The sequence below is a fragment of the Quercus suber genome, unplaced genomic scaffold (genome assembly GCF_002906115.3).
Source record: "Quercus suber isolate HL8 unplaced genomic scaffold, Cork oak 2.0 scaffold_357, whole genome shotgun sequence".
NCBI classification, from domain to species: Eukaryota; Viridiplantae; Streptophyta; class Magnoliopsida; order Fagales; family Fagaceae; genus Quercus; species Quercus suber.
Genome location: NW_027069809.1, coordinates 81,281 through 108,233, shown reverse-complemented (window position 1 = coordinate 108,233; position 26,953 = coordinate 81,281). Strand labels below are relative to the sequence as shown.

Sequence of the window (26,953 nt, the reverse complement as noted above, 5' to 3'; positions counted from 1 at the left end):
ATGTTTGTGCTTAATTTTTTTTTTTAATTTATGCAAGTTGAGATTGTTAAAAACTTGTTATTATTCAGTGAAATTATAATAATACTTTTTATATAAATCAGGTTCTATTTCTCATTTGCTCTACACTTGAAAGTTATTTTTTTATTTTAGTCTCTATAAATATAATGTTTGATTAAAAATGTTTACTAGAAAATATGCATCTGGATATAAAAAACTTAAAAAAAGAAAAAAAGAAGAAAAATTAATTGAGTCTCAAAAAGGATCAATGGATAAATTTGTTATTAGTAATAAACAAAATATAACACAAAAGTTAGATGAAAATATCACAAATGAGCAAGAAATTCACCAAAATAATTTAAAAGAAAATGATGTTCAATTTTGCAATACAACAAATCTTGATAATGAACTTCAAAATAATTTAGAAGAAAATGAAAATAATGATGAAAAATATAATATAAAAATATTAAATAAACATTAATTTAATTAATATATAAGTATAAAAAAGGCCCAATTTTTAGTTATCGCCTTAGGTCCCAAAATGTCTAGGGCCACCCCCGTTTCCCGCTCATCCTCTCTTTGCCTCAATCCACGTCACACCGTGCTCCATGGCTGACCACCAAGCTCTCCTTCAAAACCTCCATGGTCGGAGCTTTTCAAGCTCATCACCTCCAACCACACACCACTGCCAAAACCCAACCAAAATTAAATCACGACCACCACCACAGCCAAAACCTAGCCAAAATCAAATCGCAACAAAAACCCAGAAGCCCACCAAATCACAAATCAAATCACACCCACCGAAATCAAAGCACAAAACCCACAAAACAACCAAAATCACAAAATGAAAACTGAAAGTGAACCCACCGTTAAAAAAACATATATTGGTTTTGTTATTATATTTTAGAAGAAGAATCATCTTGTTGAACTAATTTTAGATCCAAATTAATCAAACACATACCACAAGCAAGAATGATAGACTGAAAGCAAAGCAAAAAAAATGGTATTTCCCAGAAAAGTGTTTTCAGAAAATAGAAAGGGTAAGCAAAATATAAAAACTATTTGTTTCATAATCTCAAATAAATAAATAACCAAAAATCATACGCCATAATCTAGTGAAGCCTCATGAGCCACAATTTCACCTAAGAGGATCATCTGAGTTGAGAGGAAGAGATTTTCATAGTCTTTGGCTCAATAGCACAATCTTCGATTTCATTTCTTAACATGGCTTTCGCTCGCTCCTCTCCTGTCAGCCTAGGCGACGTATAAAGAGAAATAAAAGGAAGAAGAACAAAACACCACGTAAAAAAGAAAAAAAGAAAAATGGTGAGAGAAGAAAGACGGACTGAGATCAGGTACACTATCGTAGGTATTTTTACATTTTTTACTCTTTTTTTTAAATTTTTTAACTCTCCTTCAATATATATTATTTAATGGTTGAGATTGAAAGTTGTTTTTTCAACTTTTAATCTCAGCCATTAATTACAATTGCATCAAGGTATTGCACCTGAATCTAAAAAAGACAAAGAGATCTACACATACACATACACATACCCAAGCACACATACACATAAACATACACATACACATACACATACATAAGCACGCTTTGCAAAACCACTCTATCTGCCTTCTTATATATTGTTTCTTCTCTTCAATTTTCCCCTTTTTCTATTATGCTATTTTTCCTCTGCGATAAGAAATCCAGTGACGCTTGAAGAGAAAGAACAGAGGCCTACCTTCACTAGCCTGCTGCCACTAGTCAACTAGCAAAACCACCAGTAAAACTAATTTCTTTCATTTTTCCCCTTTCAATTGTAGTGCTTTGGATTTTATTTCTTAATCTTCTTCTCCTTTTGAGTGAAAATTTATTTGTGTAATTTGGGTAGCTCAATTTCTTTTTCATTCCACCCTCGAGGTTCACAAGTCACACTACCGTATTGCATTATCTATAATAGCAGAAGTTGAGAGAAAGTGGATTCCTAAACTTAAGGAGGTGGTGACAATTAAGATAACTGCCTATCTAAAATTCAGACACATTTCACTTTAAAAAGCAATACATTATATTGTTTGGTAAAACTCTAATACTTTTTAAAAGCAATAAATTATAATTTTTCATTGCCTTAAACACTGTTTGGAGTCCTGTTGGTATAAAAGGAAATTAACTGCTTAAGCAAAGAAAAAGAAGATTGCTACACGGAGAAAAAAAGTTGAAAGAGAGATCGAGAGAAATAGAGAGACAGAGAAATAGAGAGGCAAAGAACGGAGAAGGAGAGAGAGATCGAGAGATCAAAAACTCCACGCTCTAAAAACTGAAACCCAAAGCACACAATCATCCATTCTTTCCATTTGTTAACACAAACGGCCAAAAGAAAAGATTTTCCCTGCCAATGAGAAAGAAAAAACAGAAGTCCATTGAAATATTTCCACGGTTTGCATACACATACACATACGCACACACATACATATACATAAACATACACACATACATAAACATAAATGAACATAAACATAAACACACATGCACATACACATACACATAAGCATAAACATACACATATACACACATAAACATACACATACACATACATAAACACACATACACATAAACATACATTTTTAGTTCTCGCCTTAGGCTCCAAAATATCTAGGGCCACCCCTGCTTGTAGCTTCTTTTACAAATGCACATTTTAAACTCAAAACACAGTTTTCAAACCGTTTATACAAAGTGTTAATGTTAGATATGAGTTCATATAGTAAAATTGAGTAAAAATTTGCTAAATTCCATTATCTATTAGAACCATCAAATAATAATACATGAATTGTAAATACAAGAAAAAATATATATCTAAAAAACAGGAAATTCTTCGTGCTATAACAGACATGTATGTATGCATTAATATTCCAGAATCCTAGAAATTGGTACAATCTGATTGGTTGATTTGAGCTAAAAGTAAAACCTTAATCGACAAAGATTATAAGATTGCAAGGTTACCTTAATCTTTGAGACAAGAATGAGAAAGGGGTTAGCTCGGCAAAGAGAGTGAGACCTCAAAACACAACGTTTTATGATATTCATTTTTGATATTGCATTGGATTGAGGTTAGATTGGGTTGGGCGAAACCGGTTATTGATGGGCTTATCACTTCGGTTCGACCCCAAGGTGGAATAAGATGGGCTGGATTTTTGGGTTGGACTTGTTGGACGATAGCACAACAACCATAGAGAAATAGAAGAAGAAGAATGTCTACAAGGCCGAGTCTTGGAGCTCGATTTATTGGATTTTTTTTTTTCAAAATAATACTCATTTTCAAAGAATTTTGTTAGTTAGCATCGATTTCAAACTATGTAAAAAACTAATATCTCGAGCTTCTTAGACTCGAGTTCACTGTAGCAATTCGAGTATCAAAGACTCGATTTCCATAAAAATCTGCATGGAAAGATTTGAGTTCCACAAAAGAAGAGGACGCAAGTCTCATCTTCTAGTCTCTTCCTCTTCTCAAAACAACCAAAGAAAAACGAAAGAAGAGCAAAGAAACCCAAAGCAAAGACAAAGAAACCCAGCAAGCAAAGGCAAAGAAATCCAAAAAGCAAATGCAAAGAAATCGAGCAACGCATGGTCAAAGCGGAGAGGAAGATCAACTTTGCTCAAGTACATCGATCCAATCCTTCTTCTTTCTTTTTCTTCACTCATTCTTCTTCACTTTGTTATTTACTATGTTCTTGTGATGTTGCCTTCTTCTTCACTCTTGTGTTGTTGCCTTCATCTACATCATGAAGAAGGAAATCGAGTCTTTTAGGCTTGAGTTCTAAGAGCAAATCGAGTTTCTTAGACTTGAGATGTTAGTTTCTTAAATAGTTTGAAAATGTTGCTAACCAATGAAAATGTTAGAGAATTGGTGTTAATTTGCAATTTTTTCTTCTATTTATCTCGTTTCTTGTTGGTACAATATGAGAGGTTAAGCAGTGTTTGGAGGAAAAGAAAATTTTAAGAGGAAAATGAAGGAAAAAAAAAGGAAGAAATAGAGAAGGTGAGAAAGAGTGGAGGCAGCTATGAGTTTAGTTGTAGGGTTTAGATTAATTTAGATTATAAAAAAAAATTAAAAATAATGGATATCACTATGTAATTAGTGGGTTTACCCATTAAAATTGAAGATAATGAGAAAGAGTTGGGTTGGGCTAAGAGAGAGAAAAAAAGACTTAAATTATAAATAGAATCCGGTTAATGAGTGCCTAAAGATAATAATCAAGGTTAAGTTTTTAATTATATATAATCTATCAACTTTTTGGTTGCAATTGAACATTAGTTAGTTAAAGAAGTATTTTATTATTATTTTTTTTTTAATTTGCTATTGTTGCTTTCCCAATATAATGGAACCCATTAAATCCCTCTTTAACGGATGTGTACTTGCACTCATTAACAAAAGCCTTATAAATAATACTCTCTAGCTTTGACACTTCAATATTGTCACAAGAATTTTCTCCAAACATTTTACAATGATTGAGGTAACTAGTCTTGAATGATAGATGATAAAGTGATATTAGTGATGAGTTTAAATGAGAACCAATGAAAATCTATCTACTCAACTGTTGTAAAAATGTTATGTCTATAACATTACTCTTAACATTTCAATTCAATTATGTAAGTTTATTTTTTATTTTTTTTCATTTTAATATAATTCTTTAATTTCAATACATTTTCAATTTAGTCATTTTGTGTGAGTTTCAATTAGCTCAACTGGTAAATTATCTAATGATTGTATAAGAGACCTGATTTTCAATCCCCCCCTACACCGAAAACTGATTGATGTCTTGGTCTGATGATAAACAGCTATTATCAGTAGCGGATGCCATAGGTTGAAACTCTCTCAAAAAAAAAAAATTTAGTCCTTTTGTCTAGCTCAGCCAATTTTGCTGTTAGTTTAATGGTTGCACATTACAATAATGGTTGTGATTAGACCAATTATCTTGTTCAGACAACTTATCAAATTTAAAGAAGAATGACAGGTAAATCAAGTGTTGGCATAATGAAAATGACATCTTTTACAGTATATCATGTCTATGATTCGATTTCCATCTTCCCCACCTCCATTATCTACCTATCTAAAAAAATAAAAACTGACAGGAAAGTACGTATATGAAACAACCATAGGAAAATAAGAAACTAACAGAACATCAGTTGTATAGGAAAGTTCTGACCAAAACTAGACTTTACTCTTTGTAGTTTTCTTGGACCATATATTGGTTGTTTATTGATATTCCTCCATAAACTTAAAAATTACAAGTAAAGGGATGTAACGAATGCAACCTTGTCTCCCTTTCCTTTAAGCTATATTAGCATCCAACCTCATGCAACATCAATAAAACATGGCGAAGTGAAGAAACTAAAGCCCCCAATGACTGTCCAACCAGAGTACTAATCTGTATAAAGATCACTAACTAAATTCACACCCCAAAGAGTTGAAGTAAGCAATTCTCATACAATCTGTAACCAAAATTTAACGTGGGAGAAAAAATAGAATACAAATATTAGAAACAGGTTGGATCATCCAAATTTCTTGCTGATAATGCTTGATGTAGGACTTACGGAATAAAGAAATTTCTAAAACCAGTGAAGCTTCTAGGACTGGAATCCTATTCTATCCAAATCATGATTTACAGCTTAACTTTCTAACATTGATATGTAATGACAATCAACTGCTAGTATTAGAAATTAAGAAGTTGTACAAGTTCTGAAGGAATCATTAAGAACATCCTCATTCAGATTATGACCTGCAATATAAAACAAACAAATAAAATGACTAAAATAGGAGCCTTACCAGTATCCGTAAAGAACTTCACTTGAAAATGATGTTGTATATTAGATAATACCTATAAAAACTATCTTGGTCATCTGATTTTCTTCCCCTTTCCATTTGCGAGCTGGAACAATCTCATATATCTCCCTCACAGCCTGCCAGGAACATAAGGTTTTTAAATGACAGAACAGAACAAAATTAGTTCCTCCAAAAACAAACTAATTCAAGCAGTAAATTCATAAGAACAAATATCTAAAGAAAATGACTGGAAAATTTCATTATTAAGGGCTGCACTGCAGTGCCTAGTAAGGCTAAAACCCTATATGACACACATACAGAAAGCCTTAGCACGGTCCTGTGCATATTGGTCATTTCATATGCACCCTAGAAAAATGAAAGCCTTATGTGGATTTTAATTCAAATATACAAACCATTTATCCATCAATTAATATAAATTTTTTTTAAATAAGCATCCCTGGTGACCAGAACCCCAGGGTGATGTGGGTCTAATGCAGCACTAGTTGACTTCCAATGAAGAGTACTTAAGAGGGCATTGATATGAAACACTACCTGTAAAGTATGTAACTGATCAGAATTTTGAACACTTAGAACTCCTTTGCAGCGATACACATCCATACCATATTTTTTATCCCAAAGAATCTCCTCAAGCCATAAACGAACCTATAAACAACAGACAATCAGGTATGATGTCATACACATATAGCAACATAAACAAGGAAGTGCTGATTCAAGTTGATATAAAATAAGTAAAGAAGACAAGCATCCCCAGTGAAAAATAACATAGTGAAGATATATGAGCTTTCACTAGTGTGGTCAAGATATCAAATTTTTTGTGACAGAGAACAGAAAAGATCAGCTGTTATTTGTGACATTTTCTGCAGATCCAAAAGTGTAACTGTAAGTATTGAGATTTATAAGTAAATTAATAGATTTATCCATTTGACCAACCAGAATCTAGCAACCATATTCTTACAATATTGTGTCCCAAATATTTTTGGTCACTGAAACAACTCTTCTTTCACCCATCCAAATAATCTAGAACCTTACTTTTTAAATAGAGAACCATAACTTAACATAATAAAATTTTAAGCCTTTTTAATAGGATACACTTATATATTGGTTCTCTACCTAAAGCAGCCCTAGTTTATACAGACATTGAGCCAAACACAACACAAAACACAGTAAGCACCCACTAATCAAGTTTCCATTGGAAGATTACTTTTTGCCAAGTAATTGGGTTGTAATACTTGTAATGAATTGTAAACTGTTGTCAAAAGAAGTAATGAAGTGCCAACAAGTTCACCAATAAAACATTGTAACAATTTTCCAGAACATGAATTGATTGCTATTTCAAAAGAGAAAAGACTACCTTATCAAGATCAACCTGCCGTGGCTCACAAATGCATAAGGTTCTCACACCACTATCATGAAGATCTTCCGTAGACAGAGAACGGCTCTCTTCCAACAATTCTTCTAAATGAGCAGCATGCTGAAAAGGGTAAAAATCAGTGATGTCACTTAAATAAAGTCAGTATCAACTAAGAAGATAAACTTGCAGATGAAAAAGAAAGAGAAGTATGACTAACTGTAGCCTCATAAGCCCGACAGTTCAATATCTTGGGCAAGTCTACTTGACACCGAACAGAACGAATGATACTGGCTAGGGAATTAATGTTATGAATTTCCTTCTCCAGTTCCTCTAGGACACCTCCAGAGCCCTCTAGAGAAACCAAATCAACCTTATTAAGAATTACAATATCCTACACAAACAAAAAAATTTATCTCTTAAGTGCTCATGCCATAATATATGCATTATATCAAGAAAAAAATTCCAACTTAAAAAGACAAAAAAAAAAAATATAAATAAATAAATTTATTAGCCAAATTTGTCCTCACAGTGTAATAACATGATCATTACCGCAAATGCTATCTGGAAAAATGCTTCAGGAAATGAAGATGAATTTCGGCGCTCACTGAGCTGAAACCGAAGGTTTTTGGCGTCAACAACCTATTAGAACAACACATCTCTTAGAGAAAGATATTGAGTAATAAGAGAGGTATCTTTTAATTGAGCATGACAATACAAACTGGAGAGAAAGGAAACCATCACAAGACACAAATTGAGTACAGAAATGACATAACATAAATGACACAAACACACCCCATGCTGTTATATGTATTTGGCAAGAAAGAAACAGTATCCAACAGTAACAACACTGCAATGTGATTTACAATCCCACATTCAATTGCCAAAACTTATTAGAAGAAAAGTCACAATAATTGACTTATATATATGACCAGAAGTATTATCATACAGTAAAACAATAAAAGTTGCATTTGGACTTAAGCACTTAAAATCAAGGGGTTTAACAAAAAAATACGCATTGATGCTTTCAGGATTTTGCTCCAACATAACACTCATAATGTAATGGATTTGAAATCACATCTTACACTCAAATTTCAAATCCCATCCAACCTTATTGTAGGTCCATGTGCAGCAAAGCAACCCTAGTCCTACTCGTAATGTAAGTATCTCTAACATTAAATAAACCCATCCATTCCATTGAGATAAACCAAAACCGAATAAAAAATATCAGTACCAATAATTATATTTGAATTTTACAACACGCTTACAAGATTTAGTCCGGGCTTATTGTAAGTCCATGTACTTGTAGAGCAAGCAATATATTCCTAGTTTGACTAGTAGTGCAAGCAACATAAACCAAAAAATTGAAACAAAACATCAAATGAATAAAACTTACAGTGATAATCGAGTCGAGCTTGACCGATGATTCAAGCTGATCATCCAACCAAAGAATAGAAGCAAGTGGAGCCGGGTTCGCCAACCCGGTGGTCTCCAATAATATATGATCAAGTCTACACAAACAAAAGAAACCACATATATCACTCAAATTTGATATAATCAAATTATTTCCTAAAACCTTAAACTTTTCAAATAATCATAATTTCTCATGATATTAAAGCAGGAGATCCTGAATCAAACCCCGTGTTGGGCCCTACTTAAAAAGAGCAGTTTAGGCCCATACATTTTTGGCTAATTTGCCATTATAGGGTTGATAATTTTTGAAAAATATAGTTTAATTGGAGTTACCTTTCTTTCCTCTGCACAAGTTGCTCGAGTGCTTGGACCAAACTGTGCTTCACAGTGCAACAAATACAGCCATTTGCTAGCTCAACCCATTCTTCGACGATGGCGCCGCCATTTCCATCGCCTTCGTTGATCATGGCTCTTTCCACGCCGATTTCTTCGCCGAACTCGTTCAGTATCACCGCTATTCTCTTCCCGTGTTGTGAATTCAGTATGTGATTCACCAGCTTTTTTCACAAAATTAATCAACGAAGATCAGAGAGAGAGAGAGAGAGAGAGAGAGAGAGATTGGTTGGATCAAAAATTTGAAGAAAAAAAATTCAAAGAGTTAATGTGTGTTTACAGTGGATTTGCCGGAGCCGAGGTAGCCTGTGATGACGGTTACTCCGACGGAAACGTCGTCGTTTGGTGGCCGCTGCGTTGAGTGTTTGATTTCTTCGTCGATTTGAACAGCGAGCGGTGGCTCTTCTTCATCGTCCTCCATTTTTGCCAATGGGATTGCTCTCTCCCTCTCTCTATCTGTTGCAGCTGGGATATAGTTGAAAGATAGCGGGTTTTTTTTTTTTTAGGTAAATTGCAAAGTAAAATTTTGGGGCTGCTTGAATTTTACAGCATGAAATTTACATTTTCTTTCTACTGGCTTGGTGTCTTGCCTATGTGGCCATTAAGCGACGCGCTAGCTTCTAAAGTAAATATATATATATATAATATATTATATATTTTTTTTTTTGGCCATATCAGCCTCCCAAAACAACAACAACGTTGTTTTTACCTTAAACAATAACCCATGAAACGACGTCATTTCGATGAAATCAAAACACAAAGCCAAATACCCAGACCAACAGATGCTCACCAAGAACTCAATCAGCTCAAAACCCATCCTTTAGAATTAGAAAAGTCCGTACACTTCATTTTGAGTGCCATATTTGTGTTGGACACGCGCCAGATGCTTGACACTTCTCGAACACTTCTGTATGCATATTTCAGCTGTGTCCTTTTTTTAAAATTATATATATATATATATATTAGACACATCTAGGACACAAGAACAAGAGGAATCGAATACCCTTTCACCAAAAAAAAAAAAAACACTCATGCTTTAAATAATAATATTGCATTTGAAAATTAATAAATATCTTTATTCTTGATTTGTATTTTAATTTCTAAACATCCTTTAATAGTATTGAATTTGTTTTATCATCCATTATTACTCTTAATTTGTTAAAAAAATGATTAATAATATATGGAAGTAAAATTTTCATTATTTCTCTTAAATTGATATATGTTTAATATTATATGAAAAATAAATGTTTAACTATATATACAAATATAAATAAAGATATATTTAAAATAATTAATTAATATTAACTATATATAAAAATATAAATAAAAATATTTTTAATAATTAATTAATATACATATTCTCATCGTATTAGTGTCCTGCTTTTTCAAAAATTGTTGTGTCGTTGTACCATATCTGTTCTTGTACCCATGCAGGTATTTCCTAAAATGTTAAGGACTAGAGTAAATAAAAAATTGACTCCTACTATGTCCACTTAAAATGGATTTAAAATGATGAAAATTATTTACCACAAAGAAAAGGAATAGAAAGGAAAGAGAAAATATGTAAGTTCTTCCATTATGATAGAAGACAACCAATTTTGTTATTTACTTATGATTAGCGGTTTGTTATTTTACACCCACTGGGGATATGATAATGTTTGATAATCGATTTTATTTTACTTTTTAACAGTTGTTGGAGAGCTTCCAGAAGTCTTTCCCTAAGTTGAATTTTTCCCAAAGGCTTACTTCAGTAGTGCCCCTTATCTCTATCATTCAATGGAAGGTGATCACAGCTTAGCTCTTCCATAGAAGGTGATCACAGGTTAGCTCTTCCATAAATCAGGCATATATGAGATTATCAAGGCAAGATCCTATAGCCCATTATAGAAATAAAGTTGATAAGAAACTTAAGGTTTGGCTACCCATCGCCACAATCAGTTTCCTGCAGAAATTATTGTACATAGTCACAAAGGATTGATTGTGTTCAGCCATTATCTTCTGCATCTGCTACTTTGAAGGAGCTGAGAAAATGAGATGATGTAACATGCAGTATTTGTGGAAAGAACAGGAACAGCTCCAACAGTTTTTTTTTTTTTTTTGAGTAGGGTTAGGTGTAAAATAGAGGAAGTTAAAGCTTCAAAACTGTATGAGATTAAAACAGATTAAGCGAAGAATGATAGTCATGGATACTATGGGAATAAAAGCCCAAATTCATATATTAGGCCTTGGGCCCTATTTGAAGATGTGGATACGTCCGAGGAGGAGTAAATGATTGGAAAATGTTTCGAGTGGAAAATCACGTAAGGAAAGGATAGAGGAATATAGTCCGAGGAGTGTATTCTTCTCAGATATGAGGAATATCGGTCAAGCAAATACATGGGCGGTTCAGGTGACCTTCCAGGAAGTTCCAACAATAAGGATGAACTCCAGGCACGTATAAAGATGATAAGAATTGAGAAATATCTAAAGGAAAAGCTGCTACCACCGCATTAAATGCACTGCAGCAACTTTTCTGGCCGCATTTATGTGGAGAAGACCCCTGAACAGTGCAGTCTCAGCTGCCACCATTCATGGAGAGCCAAAGAAGATACCTGATGGAACATATACTCAAGTGAATGCTTAGATGAAGAACAAGTGTACGATCGAGATGGTCTGAAAGAAAACTATATAAATGTAAAAGACCTCTCATGAGGTGGGGATCAGAAAGAAAAATAGAAGGAAGAAGAAGGAAGAATTACTATAACTTTAAGGATTGTATTAGCTTTTAAAAACAACAGTTTATCTCCTCGGATATCAGTTTATTCAAGCTTCAAGTGTGTTTTTGTACTTGTTAATCTTTTAAATCTTTATTAACTGTTGTTTAATTCACAAACAGCCTAGTTTTTTCATTCACTCTCTACAAATTTATTGTATTGGGCTCGTTGGGCTTATATCCCACATCTTTTGGGCTTGGGCTACAAATCTTGACCCTACAGATACCATATCGAGGTTCTATATCTTCAGAAACAATGAGAGCAACAAATCTCACCAAGTCTATTGGATTGTTGACATTGTCTTTCTTTGTGAGTGTAGTTTGCCATCTCATGTGTAGAATCTATTCTTATACTAGTTAATAGTTATTGTTCTTATCCCTTTTGATTCTTTCTCTAATTCAAAGCAACATTTTCCAATGGATTCTAAAGAAATAAAGAGAGAAGATAACAATTTGGTTTGTTTAATTTGCTTGCGAGTACATAACTACATATCCCCCATCAACTGAAGCATCCTATTTTTAGTTTTTAAACAATGGTCTGGTCTGCCCTCTTCCCCTCATAATATGACAAAGAAAAAGGCCACATTAGATGACAAGAATTGATTGTCTGCAATGTATATGAATATATGATCTATGCATAAGCGATCATCCAAGTAGATAAGCTCCGGTGCCTTCCATCTAATGATTGCTATATAAAATTGTCTGGGTGGTAATTAGAATTATTGTGATGTGGAGAGAATATGGTGTGCAGTTCATCGCAACATCGAGAGAGAGAGTGGTTGACTTGAGCTAGCATTAGTAATATTAGAAGGCAAAAAATAATTAGCGGAATTCACCCAACACGTTTCTCTTGTAGAAAAAATTAAAAAAAAAAAACATTTAAAAGATTCTCAAGAAAAGGAAACGTTTTTTAAGAAACTTTGAAGTGTTATTAAATCCGATCCGGCCCAGCCAGTTGAACTAGAATCCGGTGACCCGGCACATAGACCATTTCAAGTGATCAAATGGATAAAATGTGCACAAAACTCAGTCAAAACCAGTGGCAAAGCTAGAATTTTAGTTTAGGGATGCAAGATTAGAAGTTAATATTAAAAAAAAAATAACGGAAAAAAATATTAATCTATATTAACAAAAAAAAAAACAATAACAACTATAAATGTCATACAAAAATTAATATAAACATATACTATAGTTAGACATTTAAGTTAATACTATAAAATAAATAGTGGAAATAAATAAATTTGAAAATATTAAAAGTGTAGCAATTTACTTGCAAAGTTGTATACACGTCTCACTTTTTTGTCTTGATTGTTTTTAAACCATAGGTGAAATTCAACTTTCTATTTATTTTTCAAAGTAATTAAAATTTGTGTTCATAACATAAACCCAGAATTTAAAACTGGAATGTCAAGAAATTGAGGACAAAAAATAAATTGCGGAAAATGTAGGACTATCGATTCAAATGTGATAAGAAAGACACTAAAATGGGTGATGATTATTATTATTTTGCTAAGCTTAACAGCAGACAAGTCAAAAGATCTTTGTGTGTGTTATTGTGCCAAAGGGAAATTCTTCCCTTTATTTTCGCTTGTGTCAGGGAACTTTTTCCCTGTTTTGTGTTTTTTTTCCTGCACTCCGTTATTGACTTATTGGGCATTAGGCAAGCTGGCCTTTTTCCCACTATTGGGTGTTAGGTAAGCTTGCCTTTTTAGTTTTTCCCACTATTCCAGTAGGGTTAAGAAGCTTTTTTCCTGATTTGTGTTTATTTTCTGCGTAAGGGAGGGTAAAGCATTTAAAAAAAAAATCCTAATAGTAGTATATATGAAATATTTTGGGAGGAGTCAGGGGGCAAATCCCTCACCCCCCCCCCCCCCGCCCCCCGCCACCACCGCCGCCGCCTTGGTCAAAACCAGCAAAATTCGGTGGAACAAACCGTATAACTCGATTGGGTTTCAATAACCCGGTTGGGTTTGTGAATTGTGTAAACGTACATTAATTGATTCACCTCATTAACTTCTTTACTGTTTAATGCATGATGATACAACAATTTAAATAAAAGAAAACCTAAATAAATAAATGCATTATTCTCTCACTTTTCTGTTGATTCATACTACTATACCGTCACTTAGTCATTTTTCGCTGTTTTAGTTCCCCAAACTGCAACTATGCATCAATTCTTTGTTTTGAAGATATCAATTTTCAATTTCACATAACTAGTTAACACTTAGGTATGAGTATATCAGTATATGTTATATAGTTTATTGCTTAAACCTTCTTTTCTCTTCTTTTGTTTACGTTTTTTATGCTTTATTTGTTTATTGCTTTAAGTTTAACCTTAAATTTTTTTTTCTCTTCTTTTATCTATATTTTTAATGCTTTATTTGTTTATTGCTTTAAGTTTAAGCCTTTAATTTTTTTTTCTCTTTTTTATTTACGTAGTTTGAGATTTGCCTTTTTTTTTTTTATGTAGTATTTTAAGACAAGTGACAAGATTTTATTTAGCAAAGACTTCATTGCAATTTTATGACATTAATTTATATTGCTTGTAATTTTTATAAAATTTCTAATGATGTTGCTTGTGAAACCTTGATTTTGAATTATAATGGCAAGTTTAATTTAGGTACATGCCTCTATTTTTAAAAATACATATTCATGCTATGATTTCTTAAACTTAATTTTATATACATACATATATATATATATATATATATATATAATTATAAAAAAATTATTTGACCCCTGCAGTTTGACTAGTGACCTGACTCATAGACTAGGTTAACATTCGGTCTGGGTCTAATAACTATTCGAACACAAAGGCTATCATGGGTAATATAATTATTTCACACTAGAACAAAGAGAAAATACCTTGTGAGATGAGTTTATCAGCGCCTCTCTTAGATATTTGGCAAGGCCCACACTTGTGCAACCTATACATTGCAAGAGGGACAATGTATAGCTCTAGAAACCAATTTTTATCAATGAAAGAATTTAGTTTTGTTGTTTTCATCTCCAATCACCTATCTAGTCTTCTCATTGTGGAATTTCATCCCTTTATCTTTCAAAATTAGTTGTGTTGATTAGAAACTCATACTCCTTTTAAGTTTGTCATAATCCAATTTATTAAAAAAGAAAAAAGAGTTGTTCTTCTTCACACACACACACACAAAAAGGAAGAGTTGCAAGTGTAATAGAGTCAAAGCTTATTTGCTACTAATTTACAGTTTCACACAACAAGATGCATGGTGTTTTTTTTTTTTTTTTTTTTATTTTTTTTAATACTAAAAAAGGATGAGACCATTCTAAACCATAGTGAGTTTTTAATACAAAGGGTGATACTATACTTATTACAAATTTTGATACATAAATTTTGAAAATTGATGTATCAACTTTTAAACATGAAACATAAAAGTAGTTTTGAAATTTATATTATATATTATTGATGTTAAATCAATCACACTATTGTAATATTAGTTTGTAAGCCTTTTGTAATAGAATCTGTAATAATTTGAATTTTTTTTTTTTTGGTTAAACTTGGACCATATTAATCATTAATAGTACTACCCGGATTTGACCAAGTAATGATTACAAAAGAGTTATCAGAAATTGAAACCTCCATTACATCAAAAGGAGTTTTTACATAAGAAAAAAAGAGGATCTGGCAGTGTGCTCTGTTAGTTTCCCTTGTATTAGTGAAGGATTTGCAATCAGTTACCAGAGGCTGGGTTAGTACTTTTAGAGTTTAGTGAGTTAGAATTATTGGTAGCAGAGAAAAAAGAAAACTTCAGTAGCATGAGCATCCACATTGATTAAAAAATTTTAGTTCTCTTTGATTCCCAAGATATAATACATTAGAATTAATTCAAATTCAAAGAAGTATGGGATAAATTGATAAATCAACTTACAATTATATAATGGAAAAGAAACAAATAAGTTAATGTCATGACCAGAAATTATTTGATTTGTCTTGTATGTATAATGCAATATCGCAATTCCTAAGTTGCTTGTGAACTAATGTACTAATTTAATTTAATATACTTTGATTTTTTATAGATATAGAAAGATAGAACTTAGAAGACATCAAATGCAATGGAGGGGCCGATATGAACTGTCCAGTTGTGAGTAATTCAACACCTTTCTTGTTCATTTTGCAGAAAGTGACATGACATCTTAACTTTCTAGCCCGTCACCAACCGTATATATGTTGCATAGCTTCAAAGTTTAAACTACCTTCAGAAAACAGAATTTAGCCACTTGTTCTCTAAGATTCTCAGATTCATTCTCAGGACATTTATAAGTAATAACTAATATCTAGTTGCCTTGAACTTAATTGATACACAATATTGCAATATAAAATTTAAATAAGACAGAATTTTCTTTTGCTTTAAACTCATTAAATTTACATAATTTATATATTTAAGTAGAGTGTTCATAGCTTCAGAGACTCCCTGCGGGATTGCGTCTAGCATCTGGTATATACGAATTGGAAAGTAACCCGAAATTCTAGTAAAAGAACTTCCAAATATTGATATATGCGAGATATAAGTTATTATTTAGTTTAATCTAAGTGTATATATGTGTGAAACTTCCTTTGAAAACTTAAATACCGACCCTTAGTGCATCTCCAGCAAATTTATCAAATTTTTGTATTGTTTGGAGAATAAACAATGATTTTTACCTTTATTTACCCACTTTTTCAAATACATTTTCCAACAGATTCTCTATCCCATTTTCTATCTCATTTAAATATTATTTCTTCATTCATTATTTATTCTTTTTTTAACAACTGCACATCTTCTAACATTTTTTTATTCAACACCAAATTATTATAATAGAAAAAAATGATTTGAAGAATGAACAGTAACTTATCAGACTTGATGGGCTACTGTTTATTAGCAAAAAAAATTTTTGGATATAAAGAAGCCGCTGGAGCATGAACAGTAGCATATAGAGCATGAACATTAGCATATATTCTCTATATTTTGGCTATGCATACTCTGCTGGAGATGCTCTTACCTATCTTTACTCCACAAGAATTTATACATGTGAAATGATCATCACTCCAAAAGTGTGTAGTGGTAAGATTCTGTGTTCTTTTGAAAAATGGCGTTTTGGTATTCTAAATCAAATATCTTACTCCCAATGGGTTTGAACCTTGTTTCTTAGTAAGGTTCCACGTCATTAAAAATATATTTATTTGATTATGCAATTGATTATTTCTCGAAAAAGCTATAATTTGTTTAGGTACATTCTCGAAAAAGAACTCTGAGATTTCTTTCTCTTTTCTCTTAAAAACAAACCTCTCCTTGATCCAGGTGAATCTTTGCTTTATATAGCTTAGCAAAGATGCATCTGGACCTTACAATTTGAGGGTCATGATTAGACTTTCCTGATACTTGTCCCATTAAGATCTTGCTAGAATGATTTTACACTAGGGTATGAGCTATGGGAACACTATCTATGGTCATTTCCCCATTAATATGGCTAACTAAGTGGTTGCAGTGCATTTAATGCAGAAGGGATGACCACTTTGTCCTTCCTTTTTCTTCTCTTTCTTGTTCAATGCCAAGTTATTTTTTTTTTAGTGTCACATTCTCCTATCATTTTTAAGTTGATTAAAAACCCTTACTCAATTATAATTTGAATTCTCCAGCTAATACAATTTATTTTATTATTATTTTATTAACTTTTACAATTAACGTTTTACAAACTGATTATTACTAGCATATAAATTATTTCTTTTCAACTTCTCTTAACAGTTTTCTTTTTAAGCAGTGTTTAATACACAACTCTATAAACTTTTTTTTTTCTTTTGAAATCTTATAACAAATTTTATACGCTTAAACTCTCTCTTTGGCTATCAACTGTTACTTTTATCTCTCTCCGTGCCATTCTTCTCCTTCTCCTATAATTCCTAAGTTGTTTGGATTTTTTTTTTTTTTTTTTAAATTATTGAATCAAGGCTTCCCTTTAACTCTACATTCAATTGTACCTACTCAAAAAAAAAAAAAAAATACATGCAATTGTTTTTTTGGATTGTTAATTTGTTATATTTTCAATTTGAATTTTTATAAATTTGGATAGTTTTTAATTTGTGATTTTTTTTTTTTTCATTTAAATATATTGTGGTAATTGCTTGGAGGTTTTGAAAAAAAAAAAAAATTCACAATGTATGCTGATGATGCACAAAAATCGTCAGTGAATTGATTGTCCACACACGCACCAATTGAAGTAACTGAAGAACAAAAAGAAACAAAGAACGTATAGAGAGCACCGGTGGAGTACCGGCCAAAGACCTTTCTTAGATTAAGTCAGTGGTAGAAGAATCTCTAAGAGCTCAATAGTGCAAGAGTTAGGGATTTTCATGTACCTTAGTGGAGAGGAGGTCTGGTGTTTATATAGTGATGTAAGGCTGACTAAAATCCCTTAAATGTAGGAGCTTTCCTTGTAGAGAGGGTTTGGAATTAAGGCTCTGAGATTTCAGGGTTCCTCTTTCCATATGGAAAAGACATGAACGTGTTGTAGAGTCTTTGGGCGTGATGTGCAAATTATTTCCATATAAGAATACATGAGTGGAGAACACGCAAAAAATTTTGTGAGGCCCAACATATCCAACCGTCAAGTCCATGCATATTTATCCATCAGACTCATGCGTGGCCATCCATCGGGTTGGTATGCATCCATCCGTTGGGCTCCCAAGAAAGTCCCCATCGGAATTACATGCCAACCTTGCATTTGAGCTTACGCGTGTAACACTCGATGGGAAGTAGGTGGTAGTTTGAGGAGAGGATGGCACCTATACCGTTGAGGCGTAAAGGAAGTGGAGTGGGAAATTTGTCCCAACGAACCACAGATGAGGCGTTTCCTCCTAACGGATCCAAGGATTAAGAAAACTATTTATAGCACCAAAAATATCTATATATTATATTATCTATATCATATCATATCATATACTATATAATAAAAGTTGAGTTTAGAAGCCGTGGTTGTGCTAAGTGGTTGCACCATATTGCAGAAATTGTTTTAGATTTTTAGATTTTAAAAAATAAATAAATAATTTTCCTTCTCCTGTAATTTCTAAGTTGATAAATATCTTAATTTAATTACAATTCAAATTCATCTAATCTATCCAATCCTAATTTAATTACCATACTACACGTAAAAAGAAAACATTTATATAATGATAATAAAAAAGGTGGCAACATGTATTATAAATTAAAAAAAAAAAAAAAACTGCAACATATATTATAAAAATTAAAAAAAAAAAAAAAAAACAGCAACATAGTGTAATCTAAAAATTAATAACGTGTATTATAAAAAAATAGATTTTTAAGAAAAAATAAATATAATTTTTCTTCTCCTATAATGTTTAAGTTGATAAAAATCTTACTTTGATTACCATCCAAATTCTATCTTAATTTAATTGCAATCCAAATTTTTGTCTAATTCTTAATTTAAAAAAAAATAAAATAGCAACATACTACACGAGCAAAAATTTATAGATATAATTTTGTTATTACTCTACAAAAAAGGGGGTTTATAGCTGCATTTCAAAAATGCGGCTATAGACCCCAAAAACGCAGCTATAGGTTCTAGCCGCGGTTCCTATAGCCGCATTTACAAACACGGCCTATACTGCGCATAGCCGCGTTTTTGTAAAGTTATGTTGAGTTTAACTTTTTCTTCTTTGAATAACTTTAAACTTCTAAGTTGATTATAACTTTAAAAATAATATCTATCCTATTTCCTTATTGCCATTCACGTTTACTTAATAAAAGTTGGGCTTAGAAATCCTGGCTGCACCATATTGCAGAAATTTTTTTAAATTTTTAGATTTTTTTTTTAAATAAATAATTTTCATTCTCCTGCAATTTCCAAGTTGATTAATATCTTAATTTAATTACAACTCAAATTCTTCATCTAATCTGTCTAATCCTTATTTAATTACTATACTACACGTAAAAAGAAAACATTTATATAATAATAATAAAAAAAAGAAGTTGGCAACGTGTATTATAATTAAAGTTATGTTGAGTTTAACTTTTTCTTCTTTGGATAACTTTAAATTTCTAAGCTAATTATAACTTTAAAAAAATATACATACATACATACATACATACATATATATATATATATATCCTATTTCCTTATTGCCATTCACATTTACTTACTTTTTTTTTTTTTTTTACATTACGTTAAATGACTATATATATATATATTTGGATAAACATACATCCTAAGTTAATTCTTCTTTTCTTATAATGTCTAGAACGATTAGAAATCTAACTTCCTCACAATTGGAAATTCTCTCTCTCTCTCTCTCTCTCTATATATATATATATATATTCTATTTTTTAGTGTATTTTTATGTATTCGTAGGCACAACTTCTTCTTCTTCTTCAACTTTTCTCTCCCTCATTATCAATAATTCTCATTCTCTTACAATCTCTATGTTGTTTAGAAATCTAACTCTCCTTTGTTTGTTTTTTTTTTCTTATTACTTAGACAACTTGATGTTTGTGAAATCCATAGTAGAAGTCTTTATCAAACCTACCATCCAAACTATTATAAGTATGTATTTCTCTTCTTTATTTTTTTTAATTTTATTATTATAAAGGTTTTGCTTATGGGTCATAAATGCAATTTTAAATCCATGAAACCTATTATATAAACCATCTCTATAAATATTATTTAAGAATTATCTAATTTTGTATTCTCTCCTACAACAAGGGTTCCATTTGTATTTATGTTATATTTATATGTGCGTTATTAGATTCAATTAATTTTCTTGAGTAGTAAAATTTTTATTTTTGTTGTTAATGATATTTGTAGGGATATTAAGCCCAAAAGTTCATTATATATTTGTACATTGGGCCTATGGCCCAAGCCGAGGATAAGGACTAATCCGAGGAGGAAGAATCTCCGTTAGAGGAGACCGTGTTAGCAAATAAAAGAGTTAGTTTTGGTCACAAAGGTTCAACAGGATATTAGCCAAGGATAAATGTCTCCTCGGCCAGCTAAAGCCGAGGTCAGAAGAAATGGCTTACTAATGTAAGAGAACCTTCCAGGAAATTCTTTCGGTATGAATAGACATTGCAAAGACATTAGACCGGGAGACGTCCTAAGATATTTTAGGAAGAAAGCTAACATCACTACATTTAATGATCTGCAACTAACTTCTTGACTGTATTAATGTGGAGAAAACCCCTAAACAGTGCAAAGTTGGCTGCCTTAAGGCATTCACAACCAAATAGGGTATCTAATGGGACAAGCACTCAAGTAGTGACTCAGGTAATCAACAAGTGTAGGATTAAGATGCTTTGGAATGAACTATATAAAGGGAGATACCCTTCATGGAAAGAGGGTCAGAAATTGCAGGAAGAAACACTGTATCATTCAGGAATCAAACTTGTAACCCAATTTGAGAATAATATACAAGAACAGTGCACCTCGGACCTTGCCGATGACTATTTTTCTTCAATACAACCCTATTTCTTTTCATACTCTTATCATCTGAATTTATTCTAGTGCTTGTTTGATAAACTAAAGCCCAGCTTTCTAACTCATTCTCTATAAATTTATTATTTTAGGCTTTTTGGGCTTAGGTCCATCCACATAGTGGGCTACGAGCTCAAATCTGGTCCTTACAATATTATATGTGTGCAAAAGAAATTTTCTAATATTATGAGCATGTAGCTTTTTTTATTATATTAAATTTCATTGTAATTAATTTTTATTTTGGTTTTACAAATATCAATATCCATACCTATATTTATCACCCACAACACATTTGAATAGTATTCATGAAAATATATTTTTTTTAACATAGCATGTTATAAATATCAACCACATATTCTTACACAAGGTTGCTATTAGCAAGTAATATTAAATCTACATCATGAAGAGGAATTCACATTTAATATGATCATGCAACTATTTGCTTGAGCTAATAATTTTTTCTAACAATTGTCTATATCCTTTTTATCCCTTAAGACTCCTTTAATACTGAATTTTCGTGACTCTCCACTCATTTTTAAGGAGATCCCGTTTAGATAAAAAAGGTCATTAGTGTATCAAAATGTAACTCTTTAAATGTTTGAAAAACAAAATACCATGCAATCTATTCTCTTCAAGTGCATAACACATTTTAGACTCTAGTGATTATTATTTTATTATTTTTCAATAAAATAATTCTAAAAGTTTATTACCAAAACCGTGCAATGCACGGGAGTAATGCTAGTAATTGTATAAAACAGGCGATCAAAGATCTCTCAAGTCTTGAGTCCTTGATACCCTTGTTTCCAAAAAAGAAAAAAAAAGTATATATTTATTTTGGTAATTAGGAATGGATAAACAATTTTAAAAAAGAAAAAAGAAAAAGGAGGAATAGATAAACAACACTTGAGAATTAGCAAGCACGATCCCTTTCGATTGGAGACTAAACAACTCACAAGTTAGAGATTAAAAAGTCCACCGACCCTTTTCGATTGTTGAGAACAGCTTCAAAACCGGATCTGTGTTTGTAAATATGTTATACTCATTATCAAGACTTTTTTTTTTTGGACGTTGTTAACAGGTGCCGGCCAGCACTTGTTAAAGAACTAGTTGTGGTTCATTTATGATCTATCATAAATCCCAATGCATAAAAAATTAACAAAATTTTATTTTTTAGCGGTAGTTTATTACAAAATAATTTGACTTTTTCCATATAAACTGATAGACATTTAATGCATATTCAATTTTTTTCACATCCCTAAAAATACGTGAATAATTTATTTTAAATTTTATCACATTAACGGATGCCTTATTAACAGCACCTTTTCTTTTCTTTTTTTTTTTATCAAACTCATTTTGAAGACTTGTACTAAGTAGTATATTTTTGGGTGTGGTCAACATATAATTATCTTTCGATTCTAGGGTAAGACTAAAGGCCTAAGTATATGATAGAGATATATTTACTGTGGTAAACATTAAATGCAATCTTAATCTAGAGATCTGCTCTAATAATATCTTAATAATGCATAATAATAATAACGCCTGACAAGAATGGTTGACCCGGGAAAATGCAGATAAATCATAAATATGTTGACACCTCTCTCTCTCTCCATGGTATTGTTTATTTCAATTTTCAAATTCTACATTATGGAGTAAGACTACAGTCCTAAATCTATAAGGATTATAAACAACATAAAATAGAAACAGGTTTATTGTGGCAAACTTTAATTGTAATTGTTAATAGTAAAATGAACTGTTATTGGTAATCTAGAGATTTGTTCTAATAATTTCTTAATGCATTGCAAGAAGGTTGACCTAAAGGCAAAATACAAACGGATTTGAATCATGTGACAACCTCCTTCCTCCTCTTTCTTCATGACATTGTTTCAAATCCGTGGAAACACATGAAAACCAGGGGCCATGGATCCCAAAAGTTTGGCCCCTTCAAAGATAAACATGTATAAGACAGTTGTAACTATATAGGATCATGAGCCCCCAATTATTATTAAAAAATTTTATATCTAACAATCTATAAATCATTGTGCATCCCTTGGTCAAAACAAAAATGGCCTTTAACACGAAATTGACTCCAATCAATTTTAGATTGGACCATAATCCTATTAGTGATATGTTATAAATAGCAACTATAATAGCGATATTAGGATATAGAAAATAAAATCGAAAACTATTTATAGCACCAAAAATATCATTATCACATGCAATACTAAGGTGTTAGGATTAAATATAAATATAAATATATATATATATATATATCATATACTATATAATAAAAGTTGGGCTTAGAAACCGTAGTTGCACCACGTGGCTTCACCAAATTACAGAAATTTTGTTAGATTTTTAAATATATATATATATAATTCTTATCTTCTTCTCCTATAATTTCTAAACTAATAAAAATTTCAATTTGAATACAATTCAAATTCTTCATCTAATCCTTTTATTATTAATTTATGTATAATTTCTAAGTGATTGATTTAATTAGCAATAGGAGATCTACTTCATTTATGATTTATGAGTTCTAACATTCTAGGGGATTAGAATTTTGGTTTCACACTAATTGTTCATATCAACATTAATTTTTTTTAAAAAAAAAATCATAGAACACGTATATAACTACTAATATCAACCTTTAATTTTATTTTTTATTTTTTAAAACACCTCATGGATAGACACAAAATTATAATTGTTCTTGTTGATTTTTTCTATACATCTCTATCAATTTTTTTGATAAATACAAAAAACTTAGTTGTTGTTATCTTTTGTTTAAGTTACATATGATTCTTCATCTAATCCTTTTTTTTTTTTTTTTACATAAATTATATTACTACACGTCCAAAAACAGCAACGTTATTAATGTTTTTTAGATTTTTTTATTAAAAAAAAAACATAAATTTTATGGTAATCTAAAAAAAAACATAAATTATATCGTATATACATGTTAAAATCAACTTAAAATTTTTAGCATTATTAGTTCATATTTTTTACAGGTATATATTTGTTTACACTAATTTGTTTATATATTTGTTTACTCTAATTTCTTTCATCAAATTGAATAGGTTTTGTGTATTTTTTTGTCTTTTGTTTAACCTAAATTTATTAAGTTTTATATCATTCATATGGTTATGGTTTGAGAATCAATTATTAATAAATTGTTCTATCTATTGTATTATTTAATTTTACTTAAATTCGAAAATGTTTTCCTATTTTATTTAGTTTATACATGATTCTTGATTAAGCCGTGCATCACACGGGCATAATACTAGTATATATATAACCAAAACTTCTGAAACTTTCACAATTTTTTACGTCAGCACAGTATTTAAAATTATTTTTGTTTAGGCCAAATTTAATAAGAAGTGAAACTCTATTTTTCTGACATGTCCAATTTAAACTCAAACTTATTATTATCATTAATATTTAAATAAAATCCAGTCAGCATTGCGTCCGTTCTTTAAGGTTTGGAATTGGCACTTCTTTAAAAGCTTTGTTTCTTCCTTGCTTTACTTTCTCAATTTCTCTTTGCTTTATTCTTGGTAATTTGTTTAACTTTCTCATTTTTTGTACTTTATATTTTCTTTACACTCCGGACAAGTACAAGAGTAAGCTCATTTTTGTTGTTTCATCTAAAAATTGGGGTGGGAATGCTAGGACGGGGCATAAGGCATTTTTTGCTATTTATTTGATTTTCACAAACAATTTCTTGAAGTAGCCTCAAACGAAACTATTTCATTAATCAAGTAACATCAAACGAAACTAATTTGTTATGTAATCTCATTTTAAACTTGATTATACACACACACACACACACACACACGCATATATATATATATAACCGAATCCTCTAAAGTTCCTACAATTTTTCACGTCAGCATAATATTTAAATAAAATTAGTCCAAATTTAACAATGAGTGAAACTCTATCTCTCTAACAAGTTCAACTTAAACTCAAATTCATCATTATCATTTTTTTTAAACAAAATTATTTTTGTTTAATCCAAACTTAATAAGGAGTAAAACTCTAACAATGAGTGAAACTCTATCTCTCTAACAAGTTCAACTTAAACTCAAATTCATCATTATCATTTTTTTTTAAACAAAATTATTTTTGTTTAATCCAAACTTAATAAGGAGTAAAACTCTATCTCTCTAATAAATCTAACTTAAACTCAAACTCAAACTCAAATGTTGATATATATATATATATATATATATTCCTTCAGCAAACCGTATATGTAACTTTAAAACCCTTTTGGCGTGAGAAATGGATGGCTTTTATTATGTTTGTTTTGGGCTGAATAGGTGTAACATGCGGGCCAATTAGTGGCTTTTATTATGATTGTTACGGGTTGAACAGGTGTAACTTGCGGGCTGTTGTGATTTTAATTGTCGCGACGTACGGTTTTTTAAAGAAAAAATTGTAAACGTGTCAGTATTTTAAGGGGTCATTTTTGCTAACGTGTCAGCACCTTATTAAAAGCTTCTGCTATTATATATAGTATTAGATTAGATTAGATATTAGATTAGATATGTCAAATTTTTTTATATTGTTATTATTAATAAATTTTCAATTCAACATATGTGTGTATTTGTTTCTATTTTTATTAATGAATTTTATATTTTATGTCGAATTTTTTATTTGCTTTCGTATGTGCCTGAGATTTTCTTTCTATCTTATTTTTTTTTGTTATGTTTAGAATTGATTTTCTTTTTAGTATTTGGGTTAATCTCCATATTTATATTGACATTGTTTTCATGGGTTTGGTTTTTGGATTGAAATTTCTACTATTTTTTTTTTATTGTACACGGCAGATAAAGCATCTCTATTTTTTTGAAGAAAAATCAAAACTACAACCTACGTCTTTCAGTCTAAGGAATGATAAATTTTTATTTTGTATATTATACATAAATTTGTTGAATTTTTTTGGTTTTGAAGTAGAATTTGGGGATTCTATAAATTTTGAAGTTTTAAATCTTGGGGTTTTTGGTATTTGCATCTCAGTAGATTGATCTTAATTCTTCACCTTAAATGCTTTTTATTTAGGTTTATGTGATTTTTTTGTTTTCTTATTAAAAATTATGATTTTTGGTTGATTAATTTTTTTTTTGGATTAATTTCAATTAATTATTTGTTTGGATTCAACATAAAAGATAATGGAATTAGGTATTATAATTTTGATATTGTTCCATGTTTTGAATTGTCTATATTGTTATTACTATGAGAAAGTCATATTGCTATGCAAACTTGAAACTTGGTGTGTAGACCTCATATCATGATCTTTGTTTATATATTTGTAGTTTATATTTGTGGGGTCCGTGGGCCTGATAGCCTCGGCCCATCATATAGCAGGCCCAAGGCCCATGCCGAGGATCACAAGCTATTCCTGAAGAGAATGGGGGGAAGCTTATTCTCCTGGATCCACGCCGAGGATACCTTGTCCTCGGCCTGACAAAGGTGATTTTGGGGAGAGGTTAACCCCAAAGTAAGCTGTCACTATCGCATTGAATGCACTCAACTAACCCCCCTGACCGCATTAATGGGGAGGTAACCCCTTGGCAGGATAACGTTGGTTAGAGTGAGCCACTTGAGTGCCGATAAGGCCTCTGATGGGACGGACAACCAGAAGAAAAGCAAATAGACGATCAACAGATGGAAGCAGGAGATAGGAAGATGAAAACTATAAAAGAAGAGCTAGTAAAGCCA

At 31.2% G+C, this 26,953-nt stretch overlaps 2 protein-coding genes across 2 annotated transcripts in view; both read right to left on the bottom strand.

Annotated features, from left to right (window-relative positions):
* Positions 1–5,394: 5,394 nt before the first annotated feature.
* LOC112022351 (uncharacterized) lies at positions 5,395–9,581 on the bottom strand. Its single transcript, XM_024054916.2, has 9 exons — positions 9,269–9,581; positions 8,929–9,152; positions 8,579–8,693; positions 7,735–7,824; positions 7,403–7,576; positions 7,186–7,305; positions 6,366–6,476; positions 5,869–5,950; positions 5,395–5,769 (listed from the first exon to the last, which is right to left on the bottom strand). Exons 1-9 carry the CDS (start codon positions 9,407–9,409, stop codon positions 5,711–5,713), a joined length of 1,116 nt encoding a protein of 371 aa, XP_023910684.1. The 5' UTR covers positions 9,410–9,581; the 3' UTR covers positions 5,395–5,710.
* Positions 9,582–11,542: 1,961 nt separating this feature from the next.
* Positions 11,543–26,953, bottom strand: part of LOC136061838 (uncharacterized) — a 25,206-nt gene continuing 9,795 nt past the window's right edge. Inside the window, exon 2 of the mRNA XM_065760188.1 lies at positions 11,543–11,579. Within this exon, the coding sequence (XP_065616260.1) occupies positions 11,543–11,579 (37 nt within the window). The remainder of the gene's footprint in view (positions 11,580–26,953) is intronic.